The 23,026-nt window shown below is 39.4% G+C and overlaps 1 protein-coding gene across 1 annotated transcript in view; it reads left to right on the plus strand.

Annotated features, from left to right (window-relative positions):
- The window catches only part of LOC117093503 (cAMP-specific 3',5'-cyclic phosphodiesterase 4B-like), a 261,848-nt gene extending 240,294 nt beyond the window's left edge, over nt 1-21,554 (plus strand). Inside the window, exons 2-6 of the mRNA XM_033228848.1 lie at nt 2,354-2,548; nt 12,849-12,885; nt 12,995-13,065; nt 21,256-21,305; nt 21,526-21,554. Coding sequence (XP_033084739.1) covers nt 2,354-2,548; nt 12,849-12,885; nt 12,995-13,065; nt 21,256-21,305; nt 21,526-21,554 — 382 coding nt within the window. The remainder of the gene's footprint in view (nt 1-2,353; nt 2,549-12,848; nt 12,886-12,994; nt 13,066-21,255; nt 21,306-21,525) is intronic.
- The last annotated feature ends 1,472 nt before the right edge of the window (nt 21,555-23,026 follow it).

Here is a 23,026-nt window from a genome sequence, read left to right on the forward strand (position 1 = left end):
GCGGCATTCATAATATTTAATGACTGGCACTGCATGAGCACTGACGAATTAATGGACACAGGCACAGTGCTTCCAGACACCAATCCTTTAGTTACTGGACCACTAGGAGGTCCAGCTGATCCTAGAGGACCTGGGGCAGTGGATGGATGCTAACAGTTTAAAAAATATGTTAGGGTTTTAATATCCAGAAAGGTTGCACAGATGCATACCAATTAACAGCAACATAAATGCATGAAATTTCTAAACTCATGCCCACCGTTAAGCTTTGTGTAATTCCTCCTTCAGTTTTTAAGAACCTACCTACTTTGCCTTTAAAAAAAGTTCAGAGCCCATGACCTACTGGTTCTATGGGATTTGGGTGGCACACAAAAAAGCCCTTATCCACAAAGGGGCTTTTTGTTTTGCTCAACAACTACGACAGATCTCACCTGAGGGAAGTTTGCAAGTCACTTTATTATATTTTCGCTTGTTGCAATGTATGTGGCTAACAACATAGCTCTGCCTCCAGGCAGGCTAGCAAACAGGCTGGTAGTATGAGTGATTGCCCACCTGCCTGTCTACCTACAGTCTTTGAAAGGCAGCCTCATCCCAGACCATTAGCCTACTGAGAAAATTCATCTACAGTACTTTGAAAGACCAAACACACTGGATCGTTATAGCTTTTCCTTGGCCTTTTACCCAGGCATTATCACTTTCTGCTTCTTATCAGACACCTGGAGTTTGTGGGTTGTCTAAAAGCAGCTTCTCAGAATGGTCTCCAGGGAAGCATTATAACCCTGCCTTCTGCCATTTCTTCTCCTCATCTTTCAAGGAAACCTACAGCTTCAATTTTCTGCCTCCTCATTTTCATTCAAGAGAGCAGCCAAGGTTGCTTATAGTCTAACTGACTCTTTATGTACCAAATTACCTTTGGTTGAATTCAGAGACTAAAGAGGAATTTCACTCAGTTGTCCATTGAGCCATCCTGGAGTTCTGTCATTAGGAAAGTCTGAGATTGTAAAGAAATTAGTTGCAAGACATGAATCTTCCAATTCTGCTCTACAAGTTACTAGCCTATGACTCTGAGCAAGGTATTTACATCTTGCTAAGCCTCATTTACCTCAAATGTAGAGTGGGATCATCTTATATACTTCACAGGGTTGTTAGGAGTAAATGGAATAATGTATTGGGAAGCGCTTTGTGAAGTGAAGAAATATAAGCAGAATTCACCCAAAGAGAGCTGGTTGTAAGAACTAGTGAAAGGAAAGAACCAAGAATGTAGACATTAATCATGGCAGCTGAATTAGTATACAGGAAAATCACTAATTTGAATTTGAAAAAGGGAGCATCCTCAGCCCCGTATCTTTTGTTCAACATCTCTCTGCAAAGCTTTAGCAGGGGAGTAGTGAGAGTTCTGGAGAAATACTAGGGAAGAGGGTTACTGTCAATTTGAGGCTAAGAGAGGTTGTGTGTGCAGGAAAAAATGCATATGTGATGATAAAGGAGAATGTGAAAAGGGCACAGCGCCCAGGGAAATACCAGGCGTGGGGATACAGAAAACAAGAGACAAAACCTCTACTGCTCCCATCTCTGTGTTCGTTGATCAGAGCACATTCAAATAATTGTGGGCTTGAGGGCACCTTTCTAGAGTGACGAAGACAGATAGGAAACCTCATGACACTCCTCTGTGGGAGCCAGTGAATGCATCCTCTCCCAGAGACAAAGCTCTGTAGCCTTGGAGAGTAATTTGGTGTTAGCAGATGAATTAAGTCATTTTCTGTGGTTAAATTTGCAGATGGATATTACATCTCAGGTTGGGCCTCCCATCTAGTCACCCAGTGGAGGCTGTCAGGATAACACTTTGTTCCTGAAACATTTAGAAATATGTGTATTGTATATTTAATGAGACTGTGATATTTGTTCATGACAGGAAGATGTCTTCCAGATAGGGAGACTTACTCATGTGATAGTTCGGTGTCTGACACCTAGAGCTGTGCTGAATGCACCCCCTAGAGTTGCTTATTATCACCAAGTTGTTGTATGCCTGGCACCAATGCTGAATTTGTCAAAGTTGCTCATGTCACTGAAAGACCATGGAGTTTGCTCCTGGGTTCAAATTCAGGCTCCATTGTTTGCTAATGGTGGGCATGGGTAAATAACTGAACTTCAGTGGGACTCAGTTTCCTATACATAACATGAAAATAATAATGACTGCAACTCTAAGCTGTCCTGAGGATTAAAACTTTCCATAGTACATACAGTTTTATGTAAAATGCTTAGCATATAGTACCTGCCACACATTGGTTCTCAGTGTATACTATGTGTCCTCCTCCATGGTTATCATGTGACCAGAGTTTCCTGCTTTCTCTTTAAGCTTTGATGTGGAAAATGGCCCTTCCCCAGGTCGGAGTCCACTGGATCCCCAGGCCAGCTCTTCCTCTGGGCTGGTACTTCACACCACCTTTCCTGGGCACAGCCAGCGCAGAGAGTCATTTCTCTACAGATCAGACAGCGACTATGACTTGTCACCAAAGGCGATGTCGAGAAACTCTTCGCTTCCAAGCGAGCAGTAAGTACAAGCTCTGTCTGGCTTCCAGTCTCACACTTACCTCATCTCTACCCAGGTCACAGTGGCAGCAACAACAGTTCCCCTTTAATCCATGGGAAGGATGAAGGAAGAAAATGAATATGAGCAGGGTGACATGATGACCATTTTAAGGACATTAATGCTCTATAGCATGCGGAATATGTAGCTGGGGTCTCCAAGGGTGTTGGAAAATCCAGACACAGTGTTTACTTCACATCTGTTACTGATACCTTAAAAAAATTATTTTGCTTCATTTCCTGAACTGCTGAGTCATTTACAGCATGAGAACCTTACCACTTTTTATACATCACACTTGAAATTTCAGCTGCATGTGCCGTTTCTATGAGGCTCCAGCAAAGAGGAAAACTGGTGATTGGTTACATGCATATTGTCTCAGTGGCCTTTGCTTGGTGACTTTAATAAGCTGTCATTCAGCCACATGCCTGTGTCCCTTCTCGGAAACCTTAACATAATGCCCACTTGTTGCCTGGTTCCTTGGTGAGACACAACACACTCGACCGCCCTATAAAGCACAGCTGATATTTTTGTTTTGCCGCTATTAATTGTAAATCTCTAATTTTTATTTAAAGAACAAGGTCTAGGTTGTGTCACCCACTTATTAAATTTCCAAAACCAAATAAAACTGGATTCTGGAATTCATGCCTTAAAAGGTTTCTGGGCACAGATACAATTGTTTTTATATTATATGTCATAAAAGTATCAGTAGCTCCCTAAAGTCTCCAGTTTGGAAAATTCCACTGTATTCTCTTCCGCTATTGGAAAGGAAGTCAAAAAGTTTCACCGTCTGGTGAAAGGGGGTATTTTGAAGCTACCAGCAAAAAAATATTCCTCGAGGCATTTCCACCAGCACATTTTTAACAGAAGCACCCCTGCCCTAAAATATCTCAATCTTCGTGTGGGCCCAAATTCATTTTTCAGTCATTTGGCAAATATTTACTGATTCTCTCCTTTGTGCCACACATTGTGCCAATCTCTGGTGATAGAAGACAAACAAAACAGTATAAAAATCACAGATGGGTTAAAGGCATATCTCATTCTCAGAAAGTGCACATGCTCTCAGGGAGGTTACAGCTAAATAAGAAAGATCAGAGAAACACACACATACACACGTAACAGAGTGGAAGGAAATAATATTTAATGAGCACTTCCCATGGAGCCGAGCTCGTGTTCTTATGTTATCTCTGTTAATCTGTCAGGTAGGTGCCATTATTATCCCCACTAAATAGATGATGAAACTGGGACTCTGAGAGATTGAGAAACTTGCCCCTATCCCATGACTGTGTATCATGCTGTGTCCCATGATGTGGCTAAGGCTGACCATATTAAAAACTTTCGGAATCTTTCCATCCATGTTCTTCAAATTGCAAAGTGGCATCTCTGCCACTAGGTAGAAAACAAATGACTGCAGAGTAGAGGTGTCCGAGGCTGGAGGAGAGGTAGGTAGCCAGCCACTTTGGTGTAGATCTTGTCGAACCCAAGGCATTTCTGACAAAAGTTTGAATGGGGGTCTTTGAATGCAAAGGTATTGGGAATTCTTTCCTTCACCAAGATAAACACCTTTCTAGGCTTCATCGTGGGAGAGCGTAGGTTATGTGGTAAGCCCAAAGTAATTAGAACTTAATTCACATAGTATTTTACAGGTGAAAGATTAGCTTTGAAATCTTGTCATCCCCCCTAGAACTAATTCCCTGGTTAAGAGTTCTCTAGATGCAAGCCAAGAGGCAGGAAGAGTCTCAAGGTCATTCAGAGTCTCCCCAGAAAACTCTACCGCAATTCCGGATTAACTCTTGTGTTTCATTATTTGGAATCAAAAGGTTGTAGAAATATTAAACTTGAAGAGACCTTAAAGATCACAATCCAACTCAGTCTACGGCAGTTGAAACAGAGGTGTAGTTCTAAATGATTCTGCGTCCAGCATCCCTGTTACTGGTAGTTTACTGTCCTTTCAGTTTTACTGGCCAGTAAAATTTCCCCCGGTGTAACTTTAAAACCTAATTTTTCCAACTTTAAATTTAGGCAAGTAAAAATTATATATGTAAATTATCGAATATCATTCTCTCTTTTTAAAGGTAAGGACTTAGATAAAAAGTAGGACAGGCAAATTTTCATAATAAAAAACAGCCTTTCCCAAGAAAACAAGGTTGGCAACGTAATACCACCCTATCAAAAATACTGATAACAGGATGCATTAAAATCTTTATGTGAATGAAAATAGCACAAGATTTTGTTTTTCAGATATTTCAGTATCACAGAAAAAAACTTCTATATATTTGTCAGGTTTTGAATTATATTTCACAACACACTGAAAAGTAGAGTTTGAATAATATCAAGCTTCTAGTAATTTAGTTTTATGTTAGCAAATCCAGTTTCACACAAACATCTGAATCTGAACTAAAGTAATGCTCTTAAAGCTATTTCACATGATTATTAATTCTTTACGATGAATTGAAACAGAGGAACAGCAGCCCCCAAGCTTCTCACTCCTTCTTTTGCTTTCTATCCATAGATCCAGGAAGAAGAAGGGTGATAATGGACTAAGAGTCTAGATGTGAAGGCCATTTGGTAGGGGCTGCCGGATGTTCCCTGCTCACAAGCCCCTCATATCCAGCACAGAGCTGTCGTGAATTTTTTATGAAAGGTGGAAAACTTTGCATAATTCTACTGCATTAAATCCTAGTAATAAAGGAAACACTCGCTTTTAAAATTTTTTCAGAAGAGTAACAGGAAATTATAGTCAGGGGATAGTGAATGAAAAGATATTAAGAGTAAAAATGTGAACAAGAAAAATTAAAAGTGGCTTTAACTTTGAGCAACAAAGGAGAGATCAGAATAAGGCAATAAAGCAAGATCACGATTGGGTCCCAAAAGGCAATTTCAGATGCTTTCCTAGATGTGGCAATAGTTTGTTGGTTTCTGTTCAGTTCCTGTGTTGTAGTCATCCCAAACGTAATGCCTTCGTATACTGAGGTACAGATTGCCTCATGGGAACATAAAATACTGGAAACTAGTAAGGCCAATTTTATTGCTGAAAACTGTGGCAGGAACCACCATGGAGAGAATGGAGTTTTGATTATCCACCTGCAAAACCACAGGAAAGGACACTCCATTCTTTTTTCATTTGGTCATCCCATTTTGCAAAGCCTTACATGGACAAGAAGCTTTTGAAAGCCACCATTTACGTGTGGACTAAGTAGTCTCTAGAGAGAGTCTACTCATTTTCAAGGGAAATGAGACCTAAGAACCAAGAAGAAAAGCAGAAATAACAACTCACTTAAATTAAAAACCTGTTTGTTGATGGACTAGCAAAAAGTGCAGTGTGGTTTCTAAGACTTGAGTTAGACTTACAGTCATCACACTTGCTAGCACTGTGGCTTTTAAGACGTTGAATCTCTTTTATTGTCTCTAAACTATCTGTAAATAAAAGCACACATTTATTGAGTATTTTCTGCATGCTATCTGTTAAAATACTTTACATATGTTAATTCATTTAATCCCCATATCCCCAGTGTGGTAGGTACTAAAACTTTCTTGTTTTAATGATGAGGACATTAGAGCACAGAGAAGTTAAGTGACTTCCCCAATAAATGGGAACAAGACAAACCCAAGGAGTCTAGGTGGTAAACTACATGGATATCCAGTATGTATACAGACTCTAAATGAGGCTGAAAAATAAAAAATAGTGCTATTAATTTCTGTTCTGCCTACCTTTCCAGCTGTTAGGAGGATCATATTCATTCTCTCTTTTAATAAATATGTAAATGTAGGAACTTTGTGAACAAATAAGACAGTTTCTGTGTCTTCAAGAGTACTAAAACATTAGTAAGTCAATAGGCAGTTTTAGTAGCTTCAGATAAGGGCAGGCATAGAGAGCTATGCACTGGTTTGAAAGGTCTGGCCAGGCAGGAAAGCAGCCTATTTGAGGAGGTTACAGCTCAGCTAGAGGAGTCAGGAAGGCAGAAGGACGTGCAGGAGAGGCCAGTTGCTAACTAATTCTCCAGTTAGTGTGGGAGCATTTTGGAGAACCACAGCTCAGTGTGGTTGATCCAGAGGATATGAGAGGATGAGGAAGTAGTGAAAAACGAGACTGGAAAAGTGAGCAGGAACCTCATCATGAAGGGCCATTGTTAAGGGATTGGCCTTTACGCTGCAAGTGGAGAGTTACTAAGGGCTTTAAGCAGATAAATATATAATGCAACATTTTTAAAAATAGCTCTGATTGCAGTATAGAAAATGGTTTACAGAGTAGGGAAGCTTAAAGACTAGTACTCAAACCCACAGAGCCAAATGGGAGGCTGCCATGATATTCATGTAAAAGAGGATGGGGATTTATATTACAGATGATCTAGTGAGCAGTTAAAACATATTTGCAAGTCAGGATCAGCAGGAGTTAGTGTTTGACTGAAGGATAAGGGAGATGGAGGTTTCAGGCTTGGTCGAGAAGATAGGTGGTTGCACGATTTCCTGGGATCAGGAGCATTCTCTTACTATATGAAATAATGTACATGAAAGTGCTTTGCTAACTGTAAATATCACATAAGTATGAGTCCTCTTGACTGCAATGGACAGACATGAATATCTTAAAGGAGTTCTCATCGCCTGGAAATACAGACATGCAACCCTTTCATTACAGATGCCCTTCAATTTACAATGTCCCCAAAATTCCATCCTAAGTTGAATATATTGTAAATTGAAAATGCATTTAACACACCTAACCTACCAAACATTACAGCTTGACCTAACCTACCTTAAGTGTGCTCAGAACACTTACTTTAGCATACAGTTGAGCAAATCGTCTAAAGCAAAGCCTACTTTATAATAAAGTGTTGGATATCTCATGTAATTGATTGAATACTGTACTGAAAGTGAAAAACAGATTGGTTGTATGGGTACTCTAAGTACAGTTTCTACTAAATGCATATGGCTTTTGTGCCATTGTGAAGTCAAATATTGTAAGTTGGGCAGGGCGTGGTGGCCTGTAATCCCAGCACTTTGGGATGCTAAGGTGGGCGGATCGCTTGATCTCAGGAGTTTGAGACCAGCCTGGACAACATGCCGAAACCCTGTCTCTACAAAAAATACAAAAAATTAGCTGGGATTGGTGGTGCATGCTTGTGGTCCCAGCTCCTCAAGAGGCTGAGATAGGTGGATCACTTGAGCCAGAGAGGCAGAGGTTGCAGTAAGCTAAGATCATGCCACTGCACTCCAGCCTAGGTAATAGAGTGAGACTCCGTCTCAAAAAAAAAAAAAAAAAAAAAAGGAGTAAGTGAAATAATCATTAAGTTGAGGACCATCCGTAAAAAAACAAAGATACCTACCTACTGGTATTGCTAATAACTATAAATCAATAACTAAGCTGCTTTTATGTGCTAAGCACTGTTATTAAGAGTTGTACATATGTAATAATTCATTTAATTCTCACACAACCCTGTTTTACAGGTAAAAATGTTGAGACATGAAGAGGATGCTTAATGTCTCGTAGCTAGTAATAATGCAGCTGAGAAACAAACCCATGCTCTTTGGCTCCAAAATCTGTGCTGTTAACCACTATAGTATATATCTCTCTATATGAGACTAAAATCAAGCAAATTACAAGTTAAATTCTGTGTGTAGTGAGAAAACAGAGAAAGGTGGAATGAATTAATAAAATTCAGAGTGTGGCAGTGAAAGACAGTTTTTCTGCTTTCTAGAAAATTATTTTATTGTTTAGAGCAGACCTACATACACTCCATTCTATGGCTCAGTACTAAGACTGGAGTGCTCATTTCCAGTTATGCTCTAAATTTGCAATGTGCTGGCTTTGTCACTAGATGTTGCTCTTGCAATGGTTCTGAATATCCGGACTTGCTCCTGAGAGGCATTGCCTTCTGCAGGGGTTTGGGAAAGTAAGAAGTGTATCAGTTTCCATAATCAGTCAAATGTTTTGTTCTTTCTATGCTATTTGATTCTTAACTAGTGATTTATAAAATTACGATTTTTAGAAATTTATAATACTTCCATAAATAATCTGGTCGCACTCAAAGGGAAGTTTTTTGTTTCTTTTCTGTTACTTTCTATAAATTTTCTGATAGATTCTCTAACAGCAGTTTTCTAATATACAGCATTAGCTTTGGTAGCTCGAATTCTTTAAGGGAACCAATGCTGGGGATCTGTAAAATCTAGTTTTTGCTTCTGAATGTTCTGTTCTCCTAAACTTCAAAAGTTCCATAATGATAAAGTCATGATGAGATTATGCCCTATTAATGTTTCTTTATCTCCCTTTAGTCTTTGGATTGTGCAGTTTTAATAACTCTTCCAACTCATTCAACAATACATCAGCTCAAGGTACCACCTATGCATGAGATTTACTTATATTATTTAGCCTTTATTAGATGCCAGACTCTGGAAATCCAGGAGTCATAGAAGATGCACTTAAATCGAAATCCGTTATCTTGTCCCAAATTCACCCAGATGTCTTATGAACAATGTGAACTTCACATCAGAAATCAGAACACTTCATTTGACTAGCCTAAAAAAATAGAAAGGAGAAAATAAAGAAAGAAAGAAAGAGAGAGAGAGAGAGACAGAGAGAGAAAGAGAGAAAGAAAGAGAAAGAAAGAAAGAAAGAAAGAAAGAAAGAAAGAAAAAAGAAAAAAGAACGAAAGAAAGAAAGAAAGAAGAAAGAAAGAAGGAAGAAGGAAAGAAGGAAAGAAAGAAAGAAGAAAGAAAAGAAAGAAAGAAGAAAGAAAGAAGAAAGAAGGAAAGAAGGAAAGAAAGAAAGAAGAAAGAAAGAAAGAAGAAAGAAAGAAAGAAAAGAAAAAAGAATCAGAACAAACTGCAAGATCTTCACCCATCTCAAAGTTCATCTTGGGAAAAATGGCTGGAAAGGGGCAGTTTCTGATACAGTTCACCACACTCCATTTATCACAACTGCTCCTCTCTTGATTATTCTGTCTTTCTTTTTTGCATCTCTCCAAGAATCCTGAGGCTCTCCTTTTGGCTCCCTATTTATATGTACCCCCACCTCAGGGGGCCACTTCCTGCCATGGCATTAACTATCCCTACTTTTGTAGGGAACCCCTTAATCTATAGCTCGAATTCTCATATCTCAGTCTTCCTGCTCGATGTCTCCACCCAGATGTAAATCAGTACCTTAAAGTTCAACATGTACCTTAAAAACTCAGTGACTACCTAAAACTCCCCCAACAGGAGAGTAAACTCCTCATTTCCTTATTTCTACTCATGACTTCACTTTTCTCAGATATCCATTTTTAAAATTGAAAATTATATTTCTTTATGACCCTCTAGCCAATTAAATGTCAAGTCCTGCAAAACCTCTGGGCTCTCTTCCAGTTGTCTCATTCTGTCCCTTTCTTGGCCTTACCCATTGCTTCTCATCAGAATGGGTGCAATTTCTAATTATTCTTTCCAGGTCTGTCCCCTCTCCAATCTATCCCTCCACATCCAAGCATTTTACTTTCTAAAACACTTTTCTGTTGGCCCATCTCATTTTCCATCTCTAAAAACCTTCACTGGCTCCTTTCTCTCTCTCTTCTCTTTTTCTTTTTCTTTCTTTCTTTCTTTCTTTTTCTTTCTTTCTTTCTTTTTCTTTCTCTCCCTCCCTCCCTCCCTCCCTCTCTCTCTCTCTCTCTTTCTTTCTTTCTTTTCTTTCTTCTTTCTTTCTTTCTTCTTTGTCTTTCTATCTTTCTTTTTCTTTCTTTTTCTTTCTTAGACAAAGTTTCACTCTTATTGCCCCAGGCTGGAGTGCAATGGTGTGATCTCGGCTCACTGCAACCTCTGCCTCCTGGGTTCAAGTGATTCTCCTGCTTCAGCCTCCCAAGTAGCTGGGATTACAGGCATGTACCACCACGCCCAGCTAATTTTTTTTTTTTTTTTTTTTTTAGTAGAAACAGGATTCCTCCACATTGGTCAGACTGGTCTCGAACTCCCAACCTCAGGTGATCCGCCTGTCTCAGCCTCCCAAAGTGCTGGGATTGCAGGCATGAGCCACCGCGCCCAGCCTGGGTCATTTCTTTCTATGGAGTTAAGTAATGACTTTATAATCTTTGCCTGGACTGTCCATAATATGAGCATGGGGGACCGTCTATCCTTTTTCTCTACAAATGTCTATAGCTAATATGCTCTTCTCCACCCAAATAGCCATCAAAGATCTTAATAAGCGTGTTCAGTATTTTCTCATTTCAGTGACTTTGTTCCTGTCATTTCTTTTCATTGGCAACGTCTACCATCCCTGACTTTTTAAATCTTTCAAAGTTCATCTGAAACACTGCTCACTCAATCAAGACTTTCCTACTTTCTCTAACCTGTAATTATCATGTTTCCTTTGGACTTCATGAAGTATATCCATTGTTTGTAATTCTCATTCTATATTAAAATGTCTATTACAGTTTTTAAAATAATTTGTCTCCCCTACTTTGTTTTAATTTTGGAGATCATGAATATTTTGTATGATTTGATATGTCAACTATGCAGCAAGTCATAAAATAGGAAACATAGGCTGGGTGTAGTGGCTTACACCTGTAACTCCGACACTTGGGAGGCCAAAGTGGGCCGATTACTTGAGCACAGCCTAGGCAGCATGGCAATACTCTGTCTCTACAGAAAAATACAAAATAAATAAATAAATAAATAAATAAATAAATAAAATAGCTGGGTGTGGTGTTGTGTTCCTGTAGTCCCAGCTACTCCAGAGACTGAGGTGGGAAGATTGCTCGAGTCTGGAGGCAGAAGTTGCAGTGAGCTGAGATCATACCACTACACTCCAGCCTGGGTGACAAAGATAGACCCTGTCTCAAAACAAAACAAAATAATGACAACAACAACAAAAACGAAGCATAGTGTTTAAAAGCACAGATTTTTTAAACCAAATGGTCTAAATTCTTACATTTGGAATCACTCTCAGTTTTTCTACTTACTAGGTATGTGCTAGTTAACTGCTCTGTGGATCGATGTCATTTATATAATAGCAATATTAAGAGTACCTGCCACACAGCCCTGTTACAATAGTTAAATGAGATAATGCATGTAAACTGCTTACCATGAGGCCTAGCAGACAGTAGTAGTCACACAAAGAATGCTTACTCCTTATCAGTATTCTTTTTATTGTCACCGTACAAAGGGGGCACAGAAGAAACTTGCCAGATTAAATTGAAGTTCAGAGGTTTCTAGTTAAAGACAAAGGTGGAAAGAAAAGTATCATATTAAATAAGATGCCAAGTTAAAAGCCTGTGATAGAGGAGAGGCCCAAATGGATGTATGTGTTGTTAATTCTGGAGCCCCAGGCCTCTCATGGTGCCTGGTACATGGCACACGATTAATAATTATTGGTTGCACTAATGTAGTTAACAAAGAAGGTGCCATATTTGTGTGACAATTATGAGGACAGGAAAGGTAGGCCAGACACTGAGGGAAGGTTCACTGTTACTAACTTCTGTGCTGCTACGATGATTCACACTGTAATGGCAAAGGACCTGATTTTGTGACTATAGCTCAAACCAGTATGTCTTCTAGTACCTTCAATAGAGAGATTGCTGAATGTGGGTTTAAGTAGATTTCTCAAAGCATGTGCCAGAGAGACAGTGTGCACTTCTGAAAACACATTTTCGAGTCTTCCTAAATACAGATTTACGTAACACGGGGTACAGCTTAATCAGTTCTTTGGGACAAAATGGAGTGACAATGGTATGATTATGATGGGTTCAGCCATATGCTCCTATTAAAAGCTTTTCCTTAGGTACTTCAAGAAAAAAGTTATATTAAAAACAAAAAGTAATGGGATTTCCAGACAGAAATCTGTGTTTAAGTGGCATTAAAGCTGTGGTTCGAATCAACAAAAGCCAGGAAATCCAAAGTTAACCTTTATCCAGACTGTTATACCATTTTTTCCAACTGTGTGTGTCCCTGTGAGCAGCCCTCCCTTTGAATTTCCTGGCTCTGGCAACCAAAATCCACAAGTCGCTTTAAATTACAGTACTCTGGATCTGTTATTTAATGGGAATATATCCTGAGGATATATGCTTACTTGCAAATGCTTTTATGTGTAGTCACTGTAAATTCAGGAGTCATGAATCTGGTACTAATTTTTTCCTTTCAAGCTCTTGGGATACACTTTCAGGCCAAATTGTGAGTCCTGCCTTATATCCAGGTAGAAGAACTTGTGTAACATTTGTGTTGTTAACACTGATAAAATTTAATATTATAGCTTGTATGTCACAGTTATAATTCAAGTAAATTTCTAAAGGTTCTTTTTTTTTCTTTTCACCAGACACGGCGATGACTTGATTGTAACTCCTTTTGCCCAGGTATGTATTATGCTGGCCCTGGCTTGCTTTCGTTGTTGCTGGTTTCTAAGTTTGAACCTGGCCGTTTGTCTTCTTTTGTCCTTAACCATTTTAAACATTTTTCCTGTAGGTCCTTGCCAGCTTGCGAAGTGTGAGAAACAACTTCACTATACTGACAAACCTTCATGGTACATCTAACAAGTAAGCATTGACTTTTTTGGGGAGTTTGAATCCCTAACATAAAGGCAAAATATATTGAGCAGCAATTAAAAAATACAACTATTACATGGAAAATTGCCCTCTAAGCTAAGTTAATATACACATTAAAATGTGAAAATAGGATGGATCACCATAGTATGTTAGAACTCATACAACATTAAAAATAACCTAGTCTGGATCTTATTAGTCTTTGTACCGATAAGACTTAGTATCCAGTAGGAATTCACAAATGAAAGAACAAGAGGGGGCTTTTATTTTTTGTTGACTTTTACATTTACCACTTTGACCAGTAATGGCCATAAATTCTATTAAAAGTCTTTTGGAGTAAGTTCTTAATGAATTCGGATATTCAAACTTAAAATTAAATGTAGCAAAAAGTTCAAGTCCAATTTGCCTAATTTTTGATTGTCTATAAACAAGTTCATGCAGTTTAATGAATAAGTGTGGGGTTATCTTCTCCTTCACCTTCACTTAATTATATGATCTTGGCATTTACATTAATGTTGCTGATCCTTGATCTCCGTATCTATAAAATGAAGGGTTTGAACTTTATATTCCTTGCAGTAATACTCTCTCCAAAATCATTTCAAATCTATGAGCCTAAGCTAAAAGTTCTATTCCGTTCACTTTTCTGAACATTTTAAAAAAGTATCACAGAGGTCAGAGAGTCATAGAACCTGTAATCCTAGAATGAGAGGGCTGGAGGAGGCCTTTGAGACCATTGGTTCTCTTTGTTTAGGAGAAACTTAAGCTCTCAAGAATCCAGTGACTTGCTACTACATAAGTTAGAGACACATCAGGGCCAATAAGTTAGAGACACATCAGGGCCAAAACCTACATCTAATTTTTCAGCCAGAGTTCACTACAGACTATCCTATATCTCTTGTCTTTGTGAAATTATTTTTCAGTCCTTTACTTTGCTTTCATACAAATTTTCATAGAATAGATTTGTTAAAAGTGGAAATAAACCCTGCTTTGAATGTTTGCTCTTCTTTTCACTGTTTTATGACTTGGCTTTCTTGTGAGATGACTCTGTATACTCTGATCAAACTTCCATGTGAGTGATCTTTCTCACATGTTGTATGACTGTGTCACCCTTCAGCTTGAGGCATTTCAGCAGTCCAGTGTTATTAAGATAAAGTTTAAATGCTGGTGCTTGGCACCCCAGACAAATTAATTTGATTGATAGTTGCTTGGGTTTATATTTAGTGCAATGTATATGAAATCTAGAGGCTTGTCCCAGCCTCTTTTGGAGTAGAACTCCATTTATGCATTTATTTATCTATCTATTTATTTATTTACTTACTTATCTATTTATCCATCCGACAAGTATTTATTTAGCACATACCATCCATTCATACATGGATATATGCATTTAACAAATAACTACTGAGCAACCCCATCAGTAGCAGACACTAGTAATATAATAGTGACCAGAGCAGACAAGTTCTCTCCTCTTTTAGGGCTTACATTCTAATATGAAATGCTGGGGGATGCAGTGTAAGCAATCAGACTAGGTCTCTAGCCACGTGGAATTACGTTCAATAATCATGGTCTGTTGTTCTCGGCATGCTCTCTTCTTGATCTTAATTGTGGACTTACTATTCTTTCTTCCTAAAATGTCTCTTTCCACTTGCCAGTGTCTGCTTGGCCAAATCCTGATTGTCTTTATGTCCCATCTCTAGAATCACGTTCACTGAGATGCTTTCCCTGACCTCACTAAACCTGGCTGAGTGGCCCTCATTTGGATCCAGAGTACTCTGAAAACCTTATCACTTGCTTTATGGATCTCTGCCCGCCACTAGATTGTGTGCCCCTTAGGAATAAGAATTGGGTTTAGTTTTTCTTGAATTCCCAAGAATAGCAGAATGCCTGACATACAGTTTGTGCTTCATAAAAATTCATCACATATATGAATTTCTGAATAAATAATTGTTGGAGGAAAGACCACCAATTATTTAGAAAATTATATTTGCAGGAGTGATCCCTTCTCTATGTTTTTTTCTTTGTATAATATGGCCTCTGGAGCCATGATTACAGGCTTCACAACCCAATTCTACCCCCTCGAAAATGATACACTTGGGCAAGCTAATTACCCTCTCTATATCTCAGTTTTCTAATGTGTAAAATAGGGTTGTTGTGAGGATTAAATGAATTGATATTTGCAAAGCACTTAAAACAGCATCTTGCACGAAGTAGGTGCTCAATAAATGTGAGCTATTATAATGGATCGTTACATTTCTCTTGTTGAATCCAGAAGTGGTGTAACACTTTGGGGGTTTCATATCTGTTATGTCAGCTTAGATCACCATAAATGATATTCATGGTATTGAACGAATAAAGGTATTGTTACTCCCACTCTAAGGATAAGGAAACAAAACTTAGGGAGATTAAATGACTTCAGCAAGAACGTACAGCTTCTAGTGGGCAACAGAGTTTTCCTTGAAACCTGGAATCCTGACTGTCACTGCAGTGCTCTTTTCATTTGCCAAACCTGTTAAGTCTTCTGAGTTATAGGAAGAAGTCCCTGGAAGGTTTTGGAACAGAAAGACATTTAGGAAGAACTTAAGGAATACCTGAAGATCAGAAAGCCTGAAGATAGAGACAGTAGCTAAAATAGTATTTTCAGGAATTAAATGTGAGGGTATAACTCTGAACCAGATTGATGGAGATGGGAATAAGGGGGAAGGGATTAATATGGACACATTTTAAAGGCTTCCTAAGCATGGCTGGACTGAGAACAACTACATTGCACAGCACTAGGGAGAAGGCCGGGTGGGTGGTGGTGTTCTCATTCTTATTTGTTAGCATGGGTTTGAGGGTTTTTACCTCTGTTAGTAGTATTAGGACATTCAGCCTAACCCTGCTGATTAATAAGCTGTGCCAACTGTAACTACTTTCTCAATAATCAGGTCTTTCCACACCCTTGAGGGTTTTGGTCCTTGTGAACTTTTAGGAACCAAGTACCCCAAAACCATAATTGCCATAGCATAGCTGAATCACAGCCCTTCCCACACTCTGGCTGAGGACTACCCTTCAAATTTCGGCCCCTTGTGTCACCCTTGGTCCAAAGCAAGCCATACTTATCACACAAAGCAGGTCTCCAGTGGTAAGAGAGTTGTATCTAATGATCGTTCTCAAATTCATACCCATGTGTACAGAGTTGATCCTGTTACTGATTGCAAGTACTACCTTGTCACCAACAAAAATTCAAGACGGCACATTTGCCACTGGAGTTTCACCAAAGGGAGTTGAGAGTGGTGCAGTCTAGCTCAGACTCAGTCCTGAATAATGAATTTCAAACATCAGGGAGCTGAAATCGATGAAATCAATTAGCCATCTCCGGAGAAGACTGGCAGGGGCAGGTTGGAAAACTGAGTGTCCATTTAATGCACTCCATTTTATTTCTAGATAGTGAATACCTTCAAACTACTAAAGAAAATCCAAGAGAAGGAACTGAAGAAAATAATGTTTGGCAGGAATGGATACAACATACAGAAAGCATCCCCCCACCCCAACACATACACACACACACACACACACACACACACACACACACACAGAGTTATCTTAACAGCTGAAACTGTAGAATTCATGGAACTCAGATATTTCTTTCTGGGATACTTGACTTCGGATCCAGGGTGCCACTCCTTGCCTTGAATGCAGCATTTAAGCAATAATTATGTTCTAGGAGTGGTTTTCATGAGACATCTGGTTAGTGTGGTTTATTGTAGGAAAAGGAACTCCCACATAGAACTATACTTCTCATAAGTCAAGATTTCTTTTATCTTTTGGCTCTGCTCTGCATAAAAGCAGTCCATTGTCTGCCTGTGCTTTACCACCCAAAGGGTGGAAATCTCAAAGTTCCTGTTGAGGTGGTTTCCTTGCACCTTCATGAAATATCCCATTGAGGGATGCTTGATTGGACCTGTATTTCTTGGCTGCAAATTAAAACCTACACTTCCTTTGTCCCAGGAGTTAATTTTGAAAATATGGCTTTCATTTAGAGTTGTTAATTCAGATAAGCATTCTTAAAGCATTTGCTGACTTTAAACAGACTGCTGTAGTAGTCAGGTGGATGAGTGAGTGTGCCCACCATTCAGCAGTCTGATAGCAGAGGATGGAGCTGGGAGCAAAGAGGTGTCATTTATCAATCAACTCTGTCATCAACATCATGAATATCACGTGTGGCTATCAGGCAACCATGTAACTTCTTTGTATTAACATTCTTCCAAAGCCTAATTTAATCAACATGTATGTAATCTTCAGGAAAGGATTAATAACCACTTACTTTTTTTAGGTGTATATCTATCCAAACTGTCTTTTATTGCTGTATGTACTTTGGCATGTGAATTAAATTAGCTGAGGATCATGAAATTTTGAGCATTCAGAGCTGGAATGAACCCAGCCAAATTTCCTCAGATTAAGTGAAGCAATATATGTAAAACTCCTCACACAGGACCTGGTATGTTGTAAATCACCAGTAAATGTTAGTTGCTGCCTGCTCTCCTCAAGTGAGGAGGAAACTAAGAGGTTCTATGAATTGCCCAAGGGCTATACAGTGGGAAGGTGCCAGAGCCAGGATTAGGATTCCTGTCTTCTTAGTCACAGTCCAGTTCTCTCTCCACTGTGCTATTCAGGGCTGGAAAGTATGAACTGCCATGGCCATATTGTCTTCCCTATTTATATCACCGTCTCCAGCAATCAGCCACATAACTTCTTATGATTCTTTCATAAGTTAGGGACTTTGGAGACTGAGCAACCAATACCACTTTCCTCTGGCACTCCTTACAATTTTCTGTCTGGCATTCTCAACTTACAGAACATTGAAAATGTACTGAGCATCTTGTTTGCACCAGATCTCACGAATAATTGACAAACCCAAATAAACATGGTCCCTGCCTTTCCAAAGCTTCCACACAGAGATGCTTATCTGAATTGACAACTCTAAATAAAAGCCATATTTTCAAAACGAATTCTGAGACAAAAGAATTTACATAATACGTGTAATTTCCAAGAAGTCATTGAGAGAATTGGGCACTGTGATTAGACATGCTGTAAAGAAAGTAGAGATTTCCAAAATTTAGGGTCTCCTAGTTCAGTGTCTTCTTTCACAAAAGTCTTCTTTGGAACTCAGGAAAAGGTGCAAGATAAAATTATTAAAGTGTATTATTAATCCAGTACATATGTGTTGAGTACCTACATCATACCAAATATTATGCCAGATCCCTGTGTTACAGTTGTGCACAATGTTCAATCATTGCTTAAATTTCTCCCAGATGAGTTGAAGAGAAAGACAGGAAAATGGGAAATGCGATACAGAATGAGCAATGCAATGGTTCAGTAAGCACAGAAACTACAGAACACAGGTGAGGGCCACTCACAGAGGGAAGGCTCCTCTGAGGAGGTGATGCCTGAGCAGAGTCTTAGGATATATGAAAGAGCTAGCCATTTAAAGAAAAGAAAAGTGTTCAACTGAGCAAAATGTGTGCAAAGGCACAGCAACAAAAGAGAGTGCTGTGTTCGAGGAACAGCAAGTGGCATATAGAACCAAGATTGTATGTGAAAAAGAAACCATATAAAATATTCATATAGAGTATTTGGTTCTCAAATCACTTTCACATCAATGGGTTATTCAATCTACATTCTATTAACATTTTGGAGTTCCTACTATTTGCCAGGCAAATTGGTGGGACCGGAAGAGTATGTAAGCAAAGATATCAGAACTGAATCCTGCCATCAACAGGTCACAGATTACTAGTGGAGATAATATGTGCCAATATGGACTGTAACATGAAGAAATGACCCTAAAGATACAAATAAAGCACCAGGAGAGATTAGAGAGACCACTCTTGGCTAAGAGGATGGCATCCTTTGGAGAAGGATTGATGGGTAACTTAACCTTTGATGGGTAGATTGGTGTGAAGACAGCTTCCTTGACAGGGGAATGAATGGTCTGAATAATGACAGGAAAGGGGCAGCACATATTCAAGGAAAAAAAGGTGATCAAGTTTGGCCTTGGCAAGTGTGAGTCAGCTCTGTCCCTCATTCATTCATTCTTCTATTCAATAAGTATTTCCTGAATGCTTGTCATATGAAGGACCATCCTGGGTGCCAGGGATCAAGCAGTAAACAAGTTGTTCCCTGCTCACATAATGTTTACATTTAATCTAAGGAACTATGTACTGAACACTAACTAGACAAAGCCTATTTAAGCTATAATTTTAAAGTGCTACAAAAGAGAAGCACAGGATACATGAGAGCACACAGCCAGTCAGCGGTCTGAGATGAAATGTCAGGCAATGAGGAATTATGAGAGATAAGCTGGAAAAAGGATGTTGGGGCTAGAGAGCAAGGACTTTGAATGCCAGACTAAGGATTTTGGAATTTAATCTCTTAATTTTCCTGAAAAGCAGCCCTCAGTATTAGTGCAGGTGTTATCAGCATACAGTATAGTGAAAAGAGCATGCACTTTGGATTCAGAAAGACTTAGCTTTGAATCCTGGCTGTACCAATTATAAATCATGTGTCAGTATGTTTCTTAACCTCTCTGAGCTTCAGTTTTCTTATCCTTAAAATGGGGTGATAATACTCCCAGTGGAAGCTAAGAAGTACCTAGCACAGCCTAGCAGAGAAAAACAATCGTTAGATGATAATTTCCCTTCTCTTGTCACATGTGAAAATTTCATACCACTGAGAGTTTAAAACTACTCTGCCTAGGATCACCCAGCTAGTAAATTAATGGTAGATGTGGACCCTGTCTATAGACTATGACTACTAGGTGTGGGTACCTACAAGCTAGATTGTCTCTAAAGGACCAGAGATTAATTTAGAGCAGCAGAAAAACCTAGGGAAATAATTTTGTGGTCACACCAGTAGGAAGACTCTTCTTTAGCAACAACAATGCAGGCTGTTCTTTGTCATTTAGAATTTGACTTCGTTCTCAAACTTGCCTGTGCATGAGAATGCAAAGAGAAGTGAAAAATACAGATTCTCAGGCCTCATCTCAGATATACTGAAATCGGCTCTTCGGGGTTGGGAAAAGAAATTTAACAGCTCCCCTAATGAGTCTGATGCTTATCCATATTTGAGAACCATTGTACTACAGTCTCACTCTCTTGCTCATAGGAAATGTCCTGTTACTCTTAGTGGGGCAGAGAATCCTTAATACCAGTATTTCTGAAAATGTGGTCCTCAGACCAGCAGCATCAGCACCACTTGGGAACTTTTTATAAGGGCCAACTTTTAAGCCCGTCTCAGGCCTACTGAATCAGCAACTCTGGGGGTAGGGCCCAGTAGTGTGTCTGAATAAGCCCTTCAGGTGATTCTGATGCACCCTAATGTTTGAGAGCCCTGCTCAATAGTACTCCTGAGAAGTTCTCCAGCAATGCAGCGGGAAACAGGAGAGTCTGGTAGAAGTTCTGCAGAACATGAGAAGACTGGTAAGAGCAGTGAAATTGAGAGATTTGGGGCAGAGAAAGGAAAAGAACCAAGAAAAAAGGAGGAGCCCCAGTACTATGGGAACATGGGTTTGCTTGTTTCATTTAACCCCTGACATCAGCAGGCTTATGATGACATAGAATGACGTCCCAGTTCCTCCATGTAAATTCTGTTCCCTAAGTAAAGCAAGTTGGATGACTGTCCCCAGTGGTTGTGTGATCCTGGCAAGTGACTTCACCTTTCTAGGTGTCAGTCTCCTGAGGTACAAAAATTAGGGACCTGAAGCGATTGATCGCTAAGGGTTCCTCTGGCTGTAACTTTTTACAGCACTGCCCAAAGGAATTGAGATTCACTCTGACATTTCGAGTGACGCCTGAGCGAGCGACTCCTTTTCTGAGGGCTTCTTGGAACAGCAAAACCTAAAACAGGGAGCTGGTTGGGGACCCGGAGTAAACAACTTCCTTCCTGGAGAGTCAGAGCATCCTGAGGCCTTGCAGAGGGAAATTCCAGGCCATCTGGATGTGAGAGAATTGCAGTCCATCTGGATGTGAGAGAATTACAGTCATCTACCCGGGTTACAGGAGCCTGCCTTCCGGAGATAGCATTATGTCACTACATAGTTCATTATGACCTGGAAAAGTCCTCAGTAACCATGAGGGTGGGGTGTCGGGGGTGGAATGGGGAGTTTTGATACGCAGACTCAGTCCTTCTCTTCTCTGTCTGTCTCCACAGGAGGTCTCCAGCTGCTAGTCAGCCTCCTGTCTCCAGAGTCAACCCGCAAGGTAGGCCATGTCATAAGGTCTATCTCAATGTTTCAAGACAGAATAATAAACGTGCCTCTTATTCAGAACTGGTTTTTAGAACAATAGCATTGTTTGCATATCGTGGCTCTCAAAAGTATGCCTCTTGATGACTTTTTTCTAAGGTACACTGGAGCATTACTTCACTGTATTAAAACCACATTAAAAGCAGTACTAAATAATTTGCCCATTGTATTTGCAGGCTTTCAGAACATGATAAATGTGGGGTAATGCTGCTCCTTCCCCAAAGAGGAGCAGGAGGCAGAGTTGTATTGACAGTGCAGCTTGACCTCAGCTTGATGGCCCCAGTAAACTACAGGAGAGCTAACCTCAAAGACCTAAGGTGCCCCATGCTGGCCTGAGGGCCCCTGCGGATATGTTAGTGGTTTCCCTCTCAATGTCAACTATAGATCCCACTTGAATCTACATCCTTTCCAGGTGTGAAACCAAAGGCTCTTTCCAGGTCACGAATCATTTCTCTTGGAGGGCATCCAACTTTGTTCCTCAATGGTGTTTTTTTTTTTTTTTTTTTTTTTTTTAAGAACTTAACCTCTCATCTTTCAGAACAGTGCATCCACTTTTCTTGGTGTGTTGAGAGCTGCAGAGAGGAAAGGTCACCTTGAAGGAACACCATGGAGTTGTGTTGAACTGAAATTCTTCTTCACATAAAATGCAACCAGTTCTGTGACGTTTGTTAAAGTCCAAATAATGTTTTCTCCTAAATCTGTTCCCTACTACTGTAGCAGTAGGTTTGAGAAAAACCACAGGAGAAACAATTAAGATGAACTCACACTGAGATCACCTAACGCCTGACACCTAACAATGCCTCACACGCTTTTCTATTTCCAGCAGCGCTTCATACTTAAAATCTTTCTTACTTGGTTGTTGTGTTTTCTTTCTGGTATCCTGATCATAAGTGTAACGGAAGCATTGCAAAAGCTCAGCTTCTAAAAGAAGGGAGCAAAAGCAGCAGATTCTATTGGCTCATTGGCTTCTGAAGTATTTGTGGTGCATGCTTTTAAAAATATTTTTATAAGAGAAAGATTGAGAACCAGAAAAAAAAGTGAAAGAAAGATATTAAGTAAAGGTGAGTTTACTCTAGAGCCCTGTGACATGAAATACAAAGAAGTAAACAGTACTCTATGAACTTCAAAAACCTGGCGTGCTACATGTACTATTTCCTTTAGAACTGTTATTGAAAGAAACAAAATAGGATGTTTTAACATATAACTCGTGTTACATACTTGGAGATCAAAGGAGGTAGTTTTGAAACTCCAATCATTTCATCATATTGGCCTACCAGTGAGGCAATGTTGCTCACATTTCTGTTAGACAAATTTCTGTTAGCCAAATATTCAACATCAGTTTGAATATTTAGACTATGTTTTCTTTTTCTTGTAATAAATACTGACAAACATTAGGAGAATATGTAAAATTTATGGTTCTGTAAATGAGCTCATTAACCAAAGATGTGGTTGGAAAGATCATTTTGTGATTATTGGCACAGCAACTACAGCTTGACAACTAGGGCTTCTTTTGATAAAGTCTTCTCAAACAATGGAGCAAAGAAATGACAATACCACTCAGGCAATTTGTTTCCTTCTGTCTCTGTGGCAAACTACAAAAATCCTGGCTTTTCACTGGGAAGAGAATGTAGTGATACCAATTATTACGTAATTATGGGTTTCAAAATCTCCTTAACG

The sequence above is a fragment of the Trachypithecus francoisi genome, unplaced genomic scaffold (assembly GCF_009764315.1).
Source record: "Trachypithecus francoisi isolate TF-2019V2 unplaced genomic scaffold, Tfra_2.0 Lachesis_group12, whole genome shotgun sequence".
Lineage (NCBI taxonomy): Eukaryota > Metazoa > Chordata > Mammalia > Primates > Cercopithecidae > Trachypithecus > Trachypithecus francoisi.